General features: G+C 37.6%; 2 protein-coding genes across 11 annotated transcripts in view; both read right to left on the minus strand.

The window, feature by feature from the left end:
- LOC120601086 (olfactory receptor 2A14) overlaps positions 1–19,247 on the minus strand; it is an 88,279-nt gene that overhangs the window by 37,992 nt on the left and 31,040 nt on the right. For 7 of the 10 annotated variants that reach the window (XM_039860727.1, XM_039860726.1, XM_039860717.1 and 4 more), the window contains 2 exons: positions 8,257–8,423; positions 7,374–7,527 (listed from right to left, as the gene is read on the minus strand). The gene's annotated coding sequence lies outside the window, so the exon portion shown is untranslated. Of the gene's footprint in view, positions 1–7,373; positions 7,528–8,256; positions 8,424–11,498; positions 11,688–19,247 lie in introns of all 10 variants that reach the window. The other 3 variants (XM_039860724.1, XM_039860720.1, XM_039860723.1) reach the window with 1 other exon arrangement.
- Positions 1,044–2,311, minus strand: LOC120601090 (olfactory receptor 2A5). The gene has a single exon (XM_039860733.1). The coding sequence runs from the start codon at positions 2,309–2,311 to the stop codon at positions 1,379–1,381; it is 933 nt and encodes a 310-aa protein (XP_039716667.1). The 3' UTR covers positions 1,044–1,378.

The raw sequence follows: 19,247 nt of genomic DNA on the forward strand, positions 1-19,247 counted from the left end.
TTGAATCAGTACAATCATGTTAAACTCTCAACTTGGTCCTGTTGCTAGCTGTGTCGGGTAGGGCAAGTTACTAAAGCATTCTGAAACTCTGCTTCCTTACCTATGAGAGGATAGAGGGAATTTTTTTACCTTGGTTTCTTAATTTCATGGGAGAAGAAAGATATGGAGTGATAACGTCATATAAGAGAATTAGATTAAAAAAAGAAATCTACGGAAAACATAATATACTATCACATATATCATACACTTGAATGGCACATGATACATCAAGAGTAGAGAGGAAGAGAATTCAAATGGTACCATAATTATTCTGTTAAATCACTGTTATCATACTGTGCTGGCCGCTTCAGTCTCAAACTTGTGTTAAAAGAAAACAAATTCCTCTTCCATATCATTCTGACAATTTGTGTCCAGAATAAGCGATTTATAGCACCTGGAGCAGGTGCTGTTTGGAATTTTGTGAGATTCCTACAAGTCCTCATCAGACCTGTCGTACTATTGGTGCGCGACGTGGATCTAAAGTGCTATGTCAAGCTATTAGCCTCCCTCGACGCCTTCTTCCTCCTCAACACTTCTTATTCGTATAATAGTTCCTGTAATCATCACCCTGAAGGTCAGCTGTCACCTATATCCAACTCTGTAACCCGAACTCTGGAAAAGGTAATTCTCCCTAATAACTGACTCTCGTATTTATTCTAAACACAAACTCTTTCTAATCAAATGGTACATAGTAGAATGAGGTGAAATAAAGACCCCGATATTTCTCTGTCTCTCATATAGAATATTCATAAAATTAAGCTTTGGTTTGCATAGAAACAGATTCATTAGGCTCAGATTCAGATGCTTTTCCAGAACGAATGTCATCATCATCTTTAGATGTTAAGTTCCGCAGCAGGGAGCTGACTCTACCCGTAGTCCTTCCTGTATTTTTCAGTATGGGACTGCTTCTCCAGGGTCAGTATTCTGTTTTGTTATAGGTGCGCTCCTGTAGCCACGCATGTTATGGGATGATTAGCATACACGTACAGCAATAAGCAAGATGGAAATAATTGAGAAATTTACACAGACGTTTGAGAGAACAAATCCTCAGAAGAACAGAAACCGGACCTTAAGTGGTGCTGAGACCTGGCTGTAGAAGTTCATAGCTCTATCTCTATATTTCCACTACATGACTCTTATCTCATGGCCTGTGCTCTCCGTGACTTTCTGCTTATGCTTTGTGGTCTGGACACTACCCCATGCTCAGGGACAGAATCTCATCAATACACAGTCTTGATATCAGAAATATAAGACATAGATCTTAGGGTATTTACATCACCATTACCCCAAATCTCACAGAGAACAAATCTTCCACCTTCAAGAGTCTCCCTGGCATGTCTCACATTGATCTCTGTTTCCACTTCACTCTCCTCAGGGCACCCTTGACCTCTGCGTTCCTCAGGCTGTAGATCAGCGGGTTCAGCATAGGGTTGAAAAGGCTGTAAAATAGGGAAAGGATCTTCTGTTGCTCCTCAGGATGGCGGGACTTGGGGGCCATGTACGTGACGATGGCACTGCCAAAGAAGAGCCCGACCACACAGAGGTGGGAGGAGCAGGTGGAGAAGGCCTTTCTGCGGCCGTCCCCAGACTGGATCCGCAGGATGGCAACGAGGATGCGCGTGTAGGACACCAGCACCAAGGTGAGGGGCCCCACTAGGATAAACACACAGGCCGCAAAGATGACAACTTGGTTGAGCCATGTGTCAGCACAGGCCAGCTTGAGGACAGACAGGATTTCACAGAAGAAGTGGTTGATTTCATGAGGCCCACAGAAGGGCAGCCTCAGGATGAGAATCACATGGACCAGAGCCAGGAGGGAGCCACATGCCCAGGAAGTGACAGCCTGAAGAGTGCACACTCTCCAGCTCATGATGACAGAGTAATGCAGGGGGTGGCAGATTGCCACGTATCGATCATAGGACATCATTACCAAGATGAGACACTCAGTGTGGGCAAAAGCCATGTATAAAAAGGTCTGTAGTACGCATGGGACAAAGGAGATGGTTTTTCTCTCATTCAAAAGGTTTGCCAGCATCTTAGGGACATTGTTTGAAGCATATGACATATCAACAATGGCCAGGTGTGAGAGGAAGAAGTACATGGGGGTGTGCAGTCGGGAGTCCAGCCAGATGAGCCCCATGATGACCCCATTCCCCAACAGTGTGAAAGCAAAGAACAGTGAGAAGAGCCCACAGAGAAGCATCTGCATCTTTGGGCTGACCGGGAATCCCAGGAGAATGAATTCTGTGACCCATGTCTGATTTTCCGTCATGCCCTGGGGACAGTGCCTATATTGGTCACTGCAGTGCACTGCGCGCTGAGGAGCAAATGCAAATCTGGATTAGTTATTAAACAGAAAGAAGGGGTTTACAGTGTACACTGTGTTTGGCTAGTTAGAAATCCTTTTCAGAGTCATTCTGTCAAATCCTTTAACCACAGTAAAGCAGAAAGACAATCAATTCAGATAACTTGCATAAATAAGCATGGGGTGTCATATATTATTTCCATTTCTACAGAATTTTATTTGTTTGATTACAAGATCCATATTTTTACCATCATGATGGCAGCCACAGAATAAACTATTTTCCAAAATAACTAAGCATTTTATTTTTGAGAAAGGCCCATAGTCATATTCTCATATAATTTTACTTTCTAATTTATTTAGTTTTCAAATTTTGTTTCCACTTTCTCTTTATCATTTATTTTGCTCTTATTTTATAATGTGTGCAGAATATATCAAACATAGCAGGGACTCAATAAGTGAACACAGAGTAAATATATGAAGCCGTTAAACTAATGTAAATTAACATATGAATTAGGGAAAGAGATTTACAAATGCAACTCTGTGTTCACTAGGTTTAGGGCTTAAGCAAAGGAAGTTGGCACTAAGCTTTTATTTCGTAATGCTATGCAGGAAACCTGGCTGTTTCCTTTCTGGCACAAGCAGAGCGATATCACTGATCTGGTCGGCATTCATAGAAATAATTTATGGTACAGGGGCAGGGTAAGTGGTCATCTATGCAAAGAGTAAGCAATATCAAACTACGCCTCCTGCCCTATCTCAGCCTCTTGCAGGGCTTCTTCCCTGGTTCTGAGGAGATGCTCTTTTCTGGGCCCCATTGCATTTGAATAGTGTCCAATGCATTTGAATGGATAGATGGATGGATGGACGGATGGACAGATGGACGGATGGACGGATGGACGGATGGATAGGTGGGTGGATAGATGGATGGATTAAAGGTATTATATTAGAAATAACATCTAAAGTACATATCCTAGAATTTAATCAAGTCATTTGTTTCATTTTCAAGTCGTTTTATCATTTTCTCTGGCTGTCATTCCACCAACCATGGAGTCACAGAGATGACAGAAAGGGAAAACCTGAGATGTTCCATAGAAGTGTACATGACAATTCGTGACAATTCATGATACACATGATCATTCTCAGTGGTAAGCTTATGACCCCAGCTCTGCAAATTCCAAGCCTGTCTTAAGCCCAGAGCTGCCTATTAGTTGACCCTGAACCTCCCATTCTGGATGCTGCCTTCTGGAGCCCACCCTTCCTCCAGACCCCAGCTTCTCTAAACTACCACACTTTGTAAAAGACACTTTACTCACTGTGGCACCAGCCCTGGCCTTATCTCAGAGATACCAGATTTAGAGAAACTTGCACAGAAGTGAGAAGAGATTTTGAAGGTCAGAGATGAGGATCTTTATCTAACAGTCTCTGAAAGCGGGGGACTCTGCAGATGCAGGAGTTGTCTCTGTTCCCTGGATGCAGGCTGATGCAGGAACTGGGGCCTGCTCACCGTGAGATCCAGCTGCAAAGATTTTATAGTGAGGTCATCTCCACTCAAGCCCTCCCAGATTGTTCCTGGGGGTCTCTGAGAGAAATGAGACAAGGACACAAAAGATGCAGACATCATCTCTACCAGGAGAACCAGAAGCTGTTTGTCTTTCTGTTTCCATTTCTCTGGGCCCTGGGGATGAATGTTCAGGGGGAAATAAAACAAGCTGATATGCTGATATTATTGACTTAATACCCAGACGGATCCATACACATGAAACTTGTATAGTTGTAAGGACAAACATTCTCCTGGGACCACATTGCAAATTATACTCCCCAAGTACTTGGGTGGTGATGGGCTCCTGGATCTCAGTCTTACCCCAGATGGATTTAGTGGAGCTTGGAGAAGGCAAAGCATCATCTTAATGAGACGATGACTTCAAAATTGAACACTAATGTCTTTCTCTTTTTCTCCTTAGATAATTCTAAGTTGGGTATTGGTAGATAACAAAAACACCTCTATCAACCTTTCCACGCTGTGGAAAGAAAGACGCTGAGACCTTTCCACATGGTACCTGAGATTTTATATGGGGTATTGTAAGTAAGGAAAGAGAAAACCTTGAAGAGATGTCGTGGGGTTTAGAGGGCAGGAAATGTTGAATTCATATCTTTCCTATGATATAATCATGAAGTTCAGTGAACCTCCTGATATGACGATGCCTTGGAATAAGGTGTTGTCTTTATGTTCACGTAATAAAATACAAAGAGAATTTCTTACTTATTTCTGATTGTCCCCCTTATGTGCATCAGGCCTACATGTGTCAATGTGTATATTTATGTGTGTGTCTGGATGTGTGTATTTTCTCATTGGGCAAAGTTTTGGAGAGAGACATCCAAAATTCATTTATCAGAACACATTTGGTTCTTAACTCAAGAGAAGAAAAGCAAACTGTTAATGTGTAAGCAATGTGGTTCTCTGTTAACAAGGGAGAGAAGAAAATATGCCTATGGTTTTTGGCTCGAAGACTGATCAATAATTCAAAACACATATTTTTATAGACAAAATAAAGACACTCAATGAATGATGTCCTAAAATCTCTGGAGGACTGATAAGTTTAGAAGCTATGTATAGTGGTTAAATAACTAACTGGAACACTTAATGAGATAAAAATATTTATTGACTACTGAATAATTAAATAAATTAAAACTGAATAATTAAATAAAATCTTACCAAGATGTTTCCATTTAGATATAGTATCCATATATGTATACTTTTATATTCATAATTTCTATATGTACATAATAATTAGTCATTCATTGATTTACCCCAATTTACATTTATTGAATATCTGCTATATGTGGGCATTGTCTGAGACACTGGAAAAGCAAACATGAATGAGATACTGCCTTTATCTTCAAGGATCTTACAGTTTCTCTACAGAGGGAGCCATGCAAATAAAAATTTTAGGGGCTGTTTTAGAAGTACGCACAGTATACTATGGGACCAAAGGAGGATGTGTTAGATTATTCTGAAAGAGAGTGGAGATAGGCTTCATGATGAATGGAACACTTAAACACTCTCCAGAAAGATATGAAATAGACAAGACATGCCAGCTGTAGTTTAGGGTATGAAGAGGACACAGCAAAAGAATGGTATTGGAAAGGGGGTTCACAGACAAGTTTTGGTAGTGTGTCACAGATATTGTACTTCATTATAAATAAAGAGTAGAATGATATGACTAAATATGTGATTACAAAGATTACTTTTTGTTCAGTGTAGAGGGCTCTTTAAAAGAATAAGTTTGGAGACTGCAGGCCAAATTACAGGAAGAGCCGATGCATTCAAATGAGAGACAATAAGTACCTGAGTTAAGGTGGCTGCCATGGAAATGGGTAGGAGAGAATGTACATGAATGAGTAAAGGAAACACAATTATCAGGATTTAGTGACTTTTTGCTGTGGGGTGAGACAAAAAGCAGAGCTGGGATGTTTCCCAGGTTTCTGGCTTATATGGCCGCATGTAGGTAGAGTGGTTTCATTCACTTATACAGAGAATACCCGGAGTAAATGTATTTATGGCAAGGGTTAAAAAGGAGTATAATGTTTAACATGATGTGCGTATGGGATATACAGGTGGGTGTTTCCAACAGAAATAAACTAAATTGTCTTGGAGTTCATTAAAGATATCTAAGCCAACGATATGGATTTGGGAATCACATGCGCAAATGATAAAGTCATGGTAATTAACAAGGTCACATAAGGAGAACAGGTTCAGTGAGTAGGAGAAGGACCATATCTTCAGAATGACCAATATTTAAGACACAAACAGAAGAAGATGCATCTCCAAAAGAGAATGAGAAAAAAGATCAGAGAGACAGGAAGCAAACCAGAAACTATGCTAGGATGCAAACAAAGATATCCACTTTAATCGTGTGAGTAATTCTAATTTTTAGATGCAAGAGTATTTTTTCATAGGGCTACACTGAAGTTAACATTTATAGAAAAATAAAATATAACCAAAATTACTAAGAGAAAGCCATTATTATCCTTCAAAAATAATATAGCACTTTTCTGCATCATTTCCCATTTGCACTGACAAGTACAGAGGTGAATATTATGCTACATGTATTGAAAACTTTAATTTCCAAATTTCCTGGTATTAAGCAGTTAACTAGACATACCATACAAATGTTCAGTAACTTCATTGCAAAAATGAAAAGTAGTTATTACCCTGCGTGAAACGGGACTAAATGGATAGAATATTACGCCCAGGATAGAGAGGCAGATGATCAAAGCTCCCCAACAAGAGACTTTTCAATAGTCCACCCTGCCAGGAATCCGCCACATTCAAAAGGAGCTTCTGTCAGTACCCAGAAAGCACATCTCTACTCCAGCAACTTATCAAGTTTATTCTTAATTCTTCAACACACTCAGATAGGGCTGATGATTGAGAAAGTAATCAATTTCACACTATCTCATTTTTCTCCAATGAGAGGACAAAAATCAACACTATCTCTCAGATCTCCAGGACCACAGTATAAACTCTAGGGGAAGAACAAGGAGCAATGGCATCTTCAAACACAGAAAAATCAGTATTAGATATTCAGTGCATTAATCAATATGAACCTGAAGGACAAACTGTACACCTGTTAATTTGTTGGGGCTTTTTTTTAGAAAACTATTAAATTCTCCTTCTCTCTCTCTACCGCTAAGCATTTGATAGAGTCCTTAGGTGATAAAATATTTCTCAAAGCAGGGTCCAAGGACCACCAGCATGAGAAGAGTACTTCACTCTTAATAAGAAAACAACAAGCACTTTGCAAATTTAAGGCTTAAGTAAATGTAAGGTATTATTTTTTAAAAAAAGTTTTTATGTATGCAAAGAACCTCAGAGACCATTATAGCCAAAGGTGTCATTTTAAAGATAAGAATACTGAAGGTAGAAAGCTATGACTTCTTCAAGACTAAAGGTGTATTTATGATAAGAACCCAGACATCTCAAATTTAGTGTCATTCAAAATGTAATGCTTAATTTTTCTTGTCTTACCTTTCACAGTAAGTTTCATAACTATCCCTTCGAGGTACTCAAGTGAGAAACTGAGTCATTCTTGCTGCTGCTTCTTCTCCAAAATTTATTTGCATTTGTTCACTTCTCTCCATTTTCAGTGTTACTTCAATACTCCACAGTCTCTGAGGGATGCCTGGATTAGAAGAGAAGGAGAGAGGTTAGAGCCTCATAGTTAAAAAGGGCCTTAATTACATATGTTTAGCTTTAATTTTAAATTTAATAATATAGAGATTCGCTACATCAATTAAAACTTATTGCATAATCTTAAATAGGTGTCCTATTTCTGGACCACAGTGCCTACAGTATACTATAAATATTATTTTATTATCCCATAATTATCTTAGCTCTAACAAAGAGATTGTGTTATTATTTTTGCCTTAAAAGCATTAATTAGTTAAATTAAAATACTCGATCTTGTACCTTTCTTAATTTCTGTGGGGCTTTATTTGAGTCGGGCTGACAAAATCCAATAAATGAATATAAAGTCTCTTAATTTGGCCTCTGGCTTCCATTCCTGTCACCACACAAGCTATTCTCTACATAGTAACAATTATCCCTTTAAAATGCAAAGCATATTAACATATTTCTCCTGAAAATCTCCAACACCCTCTCTTTGAACAATAAAAAATCCAAATTCCCTTTGAAGTCTTTGACAGCACTGAATGATCCAGTTCTTCCTCCCTCTTAAACCACATCTCTGTTTTTCTTCCTCTTTCATCAGTATGTTAAGCAATACTGGACCTAGAACAAGTTGTAGATCAGATTAACTTTCTAGCCTCAGCGTTTTTGCACTTGCTCATCCCTGTGCCAGAAGTGTGTTCTCAGTTTGTCACTTAGCTCCTTCTCCCCCAACCACACTTACATCATCTAGCACAGCAGCACATGTCGCAAATAAAATTCTCATGTCATTTCATTGTTTGCTTCTTTGTCTTCTCTTCTAGAAGGAAAGTCCTTAAGTGCAGGGACTAAGTGTTGTTTCATTATACTGAAATCTCAGTAGCTTCTCATAGTAGGCGCTCACTTAATTTGCTGCATAAATAAGTCAACACATAAATGATGATTAGCCTTATTTCACAGTGACTATTTAAATAATTAAGGACATAATGTATTAGTAATTTTCTTTATCCTTTTCATAAAATAAACATTTTCATTGAAAAATATTTTTATGGCCTTAGAAAAGCAGATTTTCCTCATATGTTTGCTCATGGATTGCCACTGTCATTAAATTAAACTTAGTATGACTTATAAGAGTGGGAACTAATCATCAAAGTGAATTACCAGTCAGTACCCCTTTGATAAAATCTTTTCAAATAAATAAAAATTGTCTAGTTTAAATGCGTGCACTCTGCTTAGTTGTATTCTCTATCAGGACCTACATTTTGTTGCTAACTTTATCCTCGAACCCTGAATTGAGTTCCAGAAACATAATCTTTCACCTTCTAAAACCTTAACTGGTAACGATAAATGACACTTCGGTTCAAGTCTTGATACATGTCAAAAACTGTTCCAGGAACTTAGCATATATGCTCTCAAGCAGCAACTGATAAAAATATAGTGAAACAGAATGACTAGATGTGAATGAGAGGATTGAGACTCTTAAGAAGTTAAGTAACCTTGAACCCAGGTCTGTCTGACTACAAATTCCATGCTCTTAACCACTGCCCTATGTTGCATGTGGCAAGCCGAGGAGGCACATGAATATAGATGCTCTACGGCAAAATGGTCATGCTCCCCATCCAGTTTCATTTACTTTACTGCTTGTTACACAGAACAGCTTTTTAAATGCTTTCTTCCTTCCTTAATTTTAAATTAATGTATAGGCTCAAAGTAGAGAAAAATGAAATTCACCCAGACCACCATTCAGAGATAACTTTTAACATCTGCTGTATTTTTTTTCAGATTTCATGTATTTTTAACATAATCGAGCTCATAAAACTTCCTATGCTGTACCACTCACCATAATAATTTGGGCAATATATCAATTAATTGTTGTATAATATCCCATTGTATGAGCATATCATGATTTACTTAATCATTTTTTTAGATATTCATTTTTTTCATGTACTAAAAATATTATACTATTTTTAAATACTACAGTAATGTTAAACAGATTATAGTATATACATACTTTCTCTATAAGTTTAAAATAATTTCAAGATAAATTATTCACAAAAATAAAAAAATATTTTTATTAAGAAATTTTGCCTTAAAAAAATCATCTTTTGCAACTTTTTAAACTTACACTGAAAATTTTACAGGTCAATATAAATTATGCAAGGGATTTTGAAATTTACATATATACATACATCTACAACTATTTTTATATTTATGTGCATATTTTTAACCATGATTTCACTAAAACATAACTTGTACTTCATCAAAATTTAAAACTTCTGTTTTGAAAGCACCAATAAGAAAATGAAAAGGCAAGCTACAGAATTAAATATTTGTAAGACATCTTTCTGAGAAAGGACATCAATCCAGAATATATAAAGATTTCTTAAATTTAAAAAGGAGACAAATGACTCAAATAATAAATGGGTAATGGTTTGAACAGATACTTCACAAAAGAAGATATATAAAGGGTCAATAAGCACATTAAAAGATTTTCAACCAAAAGTCATCAGAAAATACATATCAAAACAAGGAGATATCACAAAAGCCCACTATAAAGGTTAAAATTTTAAAATCCAGTTGTAGTAAAGAAGTCAGTTAATTGGAATTCTCACATACTGCCAGTGGGTAATATGAAATGGAATAATTTTTCAGTGCCTGATTAACTAAAACGTTTCTACCTGGTAAAGTAAGGAAATATTTTCAGGTATTTTCCAAAGAAAATGAAAGTATGTTCACACAAAGACATGTACACAAATGTTCAGAGCTGCTTTACAGAAAATAACAATAGTTAAGTGAAAGAAAACAGGCAGAAAAGATAATATTCTGTATGACTGCATTCATATGAAATTGTGGAACCAGCAAAATTAATCTATAGTGATGGAAATTTATAAAGGTGTTATCAGTGGTTACATAGGTCAAAGGGTGGAGAAACATAAATATACTGTAAAAAGTCACCAGAAAATTTTGGGGTGATGGAAATGATCTATATCTTGATTATATTGATTTGTCATAACTCATTGGACTATACTCTTAAAATAGATATACTTGTGTATAAGCCAGTAAAGCTGACTGTAAAACAAAACGACTTTATGCTGATGGTTCCAATGCCAATCTTACCTATCTGCATGCTTTCTACCCTATCACCATCGCACAGCTGTACCTTCCTCAACTGTGGGAAAGTCCTCGAAGTACTTGCTTATTTGCTCAATCGATTTCTTATTTGCTCAATACATCCAACGTCCCAACCATGCTATCTCCATACTCTGCATCTTGGGTACCTCCGGTGCATGTCCGCAGGTTCATGCACCACCACCCAACCCACACCCAAACTACTGGCTCATTTCTTCTTCTAGGAAAAGAAGGTATGAAAATGGTAATATCTGTTATTTCATAATTTTTTTCTCTTTTATCATTTCTGTTTTCACTGACTTCTTTCTTTTGCTTTTTGTTTTTCCCTCTTATTGGAAAATCCATACATGGAGTTTTATATAAGGTGATAGGGTGGTCCAGCTAGTTATTTTATTGCGACACTTTCAAATACAAATGTCTCTTGGACTTATGGTTTATTCAATGAGTTCTTCAACCTCTTGTCTAATTGTGAGCAGGAGGGGTAGCATACACCTGAATGTGAGAGTCTGGGGTACAGGGAGTATAAATGAGCTCACACTCTCATCCGTCAGTGCTCAGATCTTCTCTTAATTCCTGTTTGCAGACCCAAGCCTTACTGGCTTCTGCTTTGTTTGGTATCCCAGAATCTAGGGCTTCTTATCTTCAGTTTCTCCATAGAATGAACCTCCGGGCTCCTGCCCAGAGTGAGTTTTTCCTAGCTGTGTGGGGATGCTACAGAAGTCAGAAGATTCAACCACTGTAATAACAGACTTTCAGCTTATCCCCATTTTTGCCCTTTTGCATACCCCTACCCTCCACTATTGCTAGTGTCCTCAGGTCTGTAGCCCATCAGGGGCCCTTGGAGATAGCCTGTCTTACTTCCTGTTGGTTTCTCCTTCTGCATGCTCATTAGTTGGTAGCTTCTTCTCTAATAAGTTAGTTGTCATTCCCCTGTGTCTTTTCCATATTCAAAAACATGCTGCAATTTCTCTTGTTCACATATGCCTCCTCTGCCATTCTATTTGTTCCTGCGGGTTATGTCTTTTGCTCTTGCCATTTCAATGGTATCTGGGAAGGGAGAAGAGATAAATGGGTAGTTTCCTTGTGCTAAGAGACCACTTATTATAACTTATAATTGTGTATTTCTGTCAATTCTTCACTCTAAGAATTCTCTCTCTAAAGTGAATTAAATCTAATTCATCTAAATTGTTACACAAGAAAATTGCCATAGCATATTCAAGAAAATATTTTGACTATTACTAGCTTGCTGGCTTTTTTTTTTTTTTCCAGAAGGGATTTGAGGAACAAGGAATTATTTACCTACAAGTTATAAACTGAAGATTCTTTATTAAATTCTATTAGAGATGTCATGTTACTATCTTTCCTGCCTAAACTGTCTATAATAAATCTAATCTATCCCAGGTTCTTCTTTCATTTACCTTAATCCCAACACTGTTCCACTGGCATGTTTGATAGATGGTGAGCATGAAAACCAATGTGAACACAAAGTCAAGAAATTCAAAAGAATTGGTCACTTCAACAATAAATATCAGTCTGCTTCATTGCTTAGCTTCGTGGACCCAAACTTACTTCTACAAAAGAGTATGAATTAATGTTTTTCATCCTTAATAGATTAATCTCTTTAATTAAATGTTCAGTCTGGTTTGTGTATAAGCACATATATACACATTCTTTGTGTGCTGATTTCCTCAGGTGAGGGTATCATCTGCCATATCCATCAGGTCAAAGACATGAGGTAGCCTGAATGTGCACATGGGGTTGCTGAGAGGGCATTTATATTCCTTGTGGCAGACCAGGAAAGTGCTCTACATCTTCCATTCGCTAGCTGACAGGACAAAGCTGAGAGGCTCAAAGTCTGCACTCAACTAATTGGAAAAGCCTCAATCTATCAGTGACCTATTAAGTCCTTCTGGAGTACTCTCCATCACTTCCTCCCTCCCTCAGTGGCTATGAATAAATCTAGAGAGATTCTAAGTTGAAAGGTATGTGCCCCTCTGAGCCTGCCCAGAGAATCACCTTCAGAGTTTCACAGTTTTCTTCCCCTTGCTCCCAAGAGCTCCTACAACTTCAGTTATTTCACTAAGGAACTTCAAGGTTCAGGTACCATTTAGAGAACTCATTAAAAAGATGAAGCTGGAAAGTTGCCTCAGACATCTTGACAAAGATATTTTTAAAGGTTTTTAATTGATCTCAAAGGGACAGAAATTATTACAGGATCTAAAAAGTAAGTGTCAGAAAACAAATCTCCTTGTGGAGTTCATTAAAACTTCACCACTATTAATTACAGCAGGATCACTCTCATCTAGGCAACTGCTCAAGAGACCAAGGGGGCACTTGGCCTTTTGGGGAAAAGTCCTTGTTGTTCAACTATGGGGCCCCACAGTTAATGCTTAAGTGGTATGTGGAGACACTTTTGTTGGAGGCTGCCTCTCCAAGCAGCTTATCAATGAATTGAGCTCTTTTCTCATCCATATAATTAGATAAGAGAATAACAAACCAAATAAACTACTATATATTCCAGGCATATTACTAAGACCTTCATATGAATTATTATCAATCATCAAAATGATATTTAAAAAGTGAATATTTATTGCCTTGTTTATAAAAGAAGCAAGTTCAATCAAGTTAAATAACTCATCCTAGCTCATGTAAGTGACAGCCCCCAAATTTAAAACTGATTCTAAATCTTTTCCCATTTTTCTGCTGATACAGTCTAGCATGAACTCAAGCGCACTCCCTCTAGATGTACTCATTGTCCCTAGTTCAGCCACCCAAACAACTATCCTATGTATTTCTTCCTTGGCAACAGCAAGTAAGACAAAACAGGGAAACATTAACATTAACTGAAGACATGATGATAAAGGATATAAGCTAGAAATTCTTCGAATTACCATTATTCCAACATTAACATTTCCTGCTGCTATCATATTTCTGTCCCAGTTACTATTAACTCTAGGTTTGACTCCACCATTTCCTGTCACAAAGTGCATTTGAACACCTTTACTGGTGCACTAATATAATAGAATCTTTCTCAGTACACAGATACCAAATTGATGCCAAATTATTCAACTCTCTTAGTCCTGTAAGCCTTAACTAAGACCCAACGTGTGAGAGAATGCTTAGGGTTAATAAGCTGCAATGTTTGTCTAAGTCCTCCAAGAGCAGATATCAAGACAAGATTAGATGTGCAAACGAAACACCATGAGGTAAAATTAGGAGGGATCCAATGAAAGCCTGGAGGGCCATTTGATGCAGGTTTGATTCCTGTGAAGGAAGAGAAAAGGAAGGGATCAAGGCATATGTATCAACTAGAGTCACAACCAGAAATCGATGGTTCATTCAAATTTGGTAATTGGAAGAAAGTTTAACAAAGGGAGTATTTATGAAGGGCATGTGGAAATCACAAAGGAAAGTGCAAGATCCCAGGATAGTGGAGGATCCTCGGCTGGCAATAAAACCTCTTGATAAATTCTAGGCCCGCAGGAGAGGAGATTGCTGATACTAGAATCTGGAGACAAAGAAGAATATGTAGAAAGGGTAGCCTGATAGAAACTGGAATCATAAATCAACTGAACCAGTCCACACTGACCCAGTAGGAAGTGAAAGAATTCTAGACCTCATTCTCCTCCTTCTCTCCAGCCTCTTGTCTCTGTTTCCAATTAGCCAGACCCAACAAGAACCCAGAGGGCAGTGAAGCCCCATGGTGTAGTATATACAGATCAGGCTTATCAAACACAGAACAGAGCAGAAAATGATGAAGTATGGATACAGGGGGCAAAGGGAAGGTGTCCACATAGCATGTGATGTGTATATTCATCAAAACTGGCCATGGTTTTGGACTCTTCAAAAATGCCAATGACATGAAAGACAAAGGGGAAAGAAATCCTTCAAGATTAAATGAGACTGAAGAGATATGAAACTAAATGCAATGAATGATCTTTGATTAGAGCCTAAATTGAAAAAAAGCCCAGAGATCCATTAGTAGTTAATATTGTATCAATGTTAAATTTTGTGAGTGTGATAATGGTACTGTATTTAATACTTGTTTTTAGGAGATACACACTAAAATATTCAGGGGTAAATAGTGTATACATACATGCTCTTTTAAACTTAACTCATAATGTCTAAATCATACTTTTAAATGTGTGTGTGTGTGTGTGTACATATGTAAATACATATTCCCCTCCTTAATCTCAGCACTATTGACATTTTGAGCTCAGTAAGTCTTTGTTGTGAAGGGCTATCCTACACATTGCAGGATGGTTAGCAGCATCCCTGGTCTCCACCCACTAGATATCTGTAGCACCCTTCTCAAATTATAACAATCAAAAATATCTGCAGACATGTCCCTTGGGAAACAGGCACAAAACTGTCACTAATATATGTGTATTTATATTTATATAGTAATGTCTAGATAGCCGACTATGAAGAGAAAGCAATATAGACAGATAATAGATAGATGTATATGCATACATATATACATGATAGAAAATATGAAAATACTAACAATTAGCTATTAGCAAATGTAAGTGTAGATATAGATATTCATTATATTATTCTTTCCAAAATTCTGTAATATAAATTTTCACAAAAAAATAGAGAAAAAGAAAAATTAAATAATATATAATCTGGATTGACAAAAAATATAATTCAAAAATAAGACAAAGAAAAGCAAAATGTATGACAGTCTGACTTTGACTCACTTTTCTTCTTTCATTATTTACCTTGACTTATTTTTTATAGCCACAAGGTACAAAAAATTTGTTCATATATATTTTTTATCTCTTACTTTTCTAAATTATCCAACACAGACCAGTTATCTGGCACAGAGGTAGCCATCAAAAGTCAATTGTTATTACTATAAGACTTTTAGGGTCAATATCTTTAGTCATGTTAAACAATCAAACTAATATACAAAGAAACCCTACCCTGAACGATCAGTCCAATTAATGAGCACATCTTTCCCAGGCAACCTGCTTGTGGCCCTTCACTCCAATCTTTTCTCCTTTTTTTACCCCATTTGCCAGTCTCTCCTCTCATACATAACTCCCAAGTTTAATTTAAATGTTTTGGTTTTTTTTAAGTGTTCTTTCCACATTTAAGCCTTCCAATAAGGTCATTCGTCTTTGGCTAATTTTAAATTCAGTTATTTAACCTAAAGCTTAGTGATTTTACTGAGCTACTTTTTTAAAAAAATGAAACTAATGTGACTTAAAAAGAGAAAAGAAAGAAAAACACACTGGAGGAACAAAAGGCATAGATGATAGAGGCTTTGTTCATTCCTCTTGCAACTAAATCAAAGTTGTTGTAGAAACACGGAGCAAACAACAAGCAAAGTCGCCTGGGATCTAGATAAACAGAAGCACTACAACTAGGGAGAGAAATAATCAACCTGCAATGGTAGAAGGTAGGAGCGGGCAAAGATACAAGGTTGCCCGGTCTCGAGTGGCTGAGTGGGGCAGAGGCTGTGGCAGTGGCAGTGGCAGCTGCAGACGCCTCTTAAAGCCTCTTAAAGGAGCCATGTCCGCAAGCAGACTTTCACAGTGACAGGCCTGCTCACTCTGAGCACCAGTACTAGGAGGGCTGTCCCCAGGGCACCAGGGACTTACAGGGGTACACTGAGTTGTCAGAGTGAGGGCCGGAGGTGAGGCTCTCTCCGGGGCAGAAGTGCCAGTGGAATCCATTGTTCCTCTGTTGAGCCCTCCGTACTCCTAGTGTGCGGATGCAGTACTACCATAGCTGAGGGGTCATCAAACTGGATAACAGAGGTTCTCTGCAAAGAGGATTCCCTGGAACTCTGCCTCCCCCAACTCACAGCCCCATCCAAGTCACATCCAGTTTGTCTTCCGAGTCTGGTGTTCCTTGCTGAGCTAGCTCCAAGACTCACACTGGTGGCAGCTAATCGCGGTTTCTGGTGTGGCCTCTTGAGGCGACTATAAGCACAGCATCTGTGGATTGCTTGCTGAATCTTAACAAGTGGCCTCAGAGGGGCACAGGCTGGGGTTAAACTTGGCCTGCAGCTGAACCCCTCTCAGGACTGTGCCACTAGACACCTACTACACAAAGCTGCGCTAATAAGACCGGGAGATTTAGGAGCTTTGCTTAGTACATAGAAACAGACACAGAAAGGCAGCCAAAATGGGAAAACAAAGAAGCAGAAACCATATGAGAGAACAGAACAGAGATCCAGGAATAATGGAGTCAAGCAATCTTAACAGATTTAGAGTTCAAAACAATGGTTACGAAGATGCTCAGTGAACTTAGGGGAATAGTAGATAAACTCAGTGAGAACTTTAAAAAAGGGATAAAAAACATAAAATGGAAATGGAAATTATTAAAGGGAACCAGTCAGAAATGAAGGACATATTATCTGAGATGAAAAGAATCTTAGAGGGAATCAACAAAATGGATAGAGAGAATCCAACCACTGATATAGAGAATGGAGAAGCCAAGGACACCTAATCATAATGGCAAGAAAAAAGACTCCAAGACTATAATAATTTAAGGAGCCTATAGGACGCAATTAAATGTAAAAATATCCATGTCATAGGGATACCGAAAGGAAAACAAGAAGTTGAAGAACTATTTGAAGAAATAATGATGGAAAACTTCCCTCACTTGGTGAAGGAAAGAGACATACAACCCCAGAAAGCTCAGAGAGTCCCAAAAAAGATGAACCCGAAGAGACCCACACCAAGAAACATTATAATTAAAATGCCAAAGGTTAACTACAAAGAGAGAATCTTAAAAATAGCAAGAGAAAAGCAGTTAGTTACCTACAAGGGAGCACCCATAAGACTGGCAGCTGATTTCTCAAAAGAAACTATGCAAGACAGAAGGGCTTGACACAAAAAAAATTCAGTGATGAAGACCCAGGATCTACAACCAAGAATACTTTATCCAGCAAAGCTATCATTTAGAGTTGAAGGACAAATAAAGAGCTTCCTAAAACAAAAAATAGCTAAAGGAACTTATCAACACTAAGCCAATATTACAAGAAATGTTGGAGAGACTTCTTTAAGAAGAAAAAAACAGGTATCGAAAACAGGAATAAAGAATGGTAACAACTACATTCCTATCTACAAGTACCTCAAAATAGAAAATAACTACGTGCTCCAACCAAAAGATAGAGTGGCTGAATAGACAGAAAAATAAGATCCCTACATATGCTGCCTACAAGAGACTCAGTTCAGATTAAAAGACACACACAGACTAAAAGGAAGGGGATGGAATAAGATATTGCCTTGATAGACCTAGAGAGTATTGTACCGAATGAAAAAGTCAGATAAAGACAAATATCACATGATTTCAAGTACACGTGAAATCTAAAGAACAAAATAAACAACAAAAGCAGAAATAAACTCATAGATACAGAGAATATTTTGAGGGATAATAGATGGGAAGGGGTTGGGTGGGATGGCGAAAAAGGGCAAAGGGATTAAAAAGTTCAAATGGATAGTTACAAAATAGACATTGAGATATGGAGTATAGCATAAGGAAAGTAGTTAACGATGTTGTAATAAATATGTAAGGGGAAAGAGGGGTACTAGATTTAGTGGGGTGATCACTTTGTGGTTATAAAGATCTCTAATCACTATGCTGTACAACTGAAACTAATATATTATTGTATGCCAACTATAATTGAAAAAAACTCATTGAATTGTACAATGTAAAAAAAGAAAGAAAGAAAGAAAAGCACACTATGTACCTATTAATCTCCTTTATTTCCCCTTCTTTTCTCACTCTCTGCCATTGTCACAGGGAGCCTTGTGGCCATTCATAACCTTTGAAACATTAAATCCACTCATCAGCTTTCTCATTCATTTAAGTCCACTCATCCTGATTCTTTGACCACGTAAGAACCTCTTGTCCATTGTTCCTCCTTTTCTTCTATTAGCTTTCACTTATTTTCTTATCATGCTTAGACCCCATGTCCCATCATTTTAACAATGTTTTTAATAAATCATCTCATTCTTATTGTCCTTTCACTGAAACCGCCTGAAAAACACACCATTCTTGGGTCAATTCCATGGTCTTACCATTTTCCCCCTCATGTTCAGGCTTACCACAGCCAAACACACACCACACACACACACACACACACACACACACACACACACACATCAATAATAAATGGTGTTACTGAAGAAGCAGTTTCCAATACCTTTCCTAGAAAACTTAACGGTGGGTAAAAAACCTCACATACAAAAAAAAAAAAATCCCAACACAACATGTGAAAATGGCAACCAAGCACTTCTCCATAATGTTTTTTAAAAATTGATGAAGTTCTTTTCTCTACAAAAACAAAAAGACTGCAAAGAATCGAGACTTTGCAGAGAATCAAGAAGTTAGGAAAGATATGTTGATGTAGCTGACAGAAGTGAAGTATGAGAAACAAAGCTTAAAACAGAAATAAAAAACTACATTAAAATATCCCAGAAATGAAGCTGAAATAGGAATGGGGAAAATAGAACAGAGACACTGGTGGAAACACACTAAGGAATACTAAACATATAAATAAGAAAAGCAAGCATAATCAAATCAAAATTGAGAATTAAAATGAAGTAGTAGGAAAATAAAAGGTATGGAAAAAAGGCATATGAGAGC

This window comes from Pteropus medius, unplaced genomic scaffold (assembly GCF_902729225.1).
Source record: "Pteropus medius unplaced genomic scaffold, Ma_sr-lr_union100, whole genome shotgun sequence".
In the NCBI taxonomy this organism is placed as follows: domain Eukaryota; kingdom Metazoa; phylum Chordata; class Mammalia; order Chiroptera; family Pteropodidae; genus Pteropus; species Pteropus medius.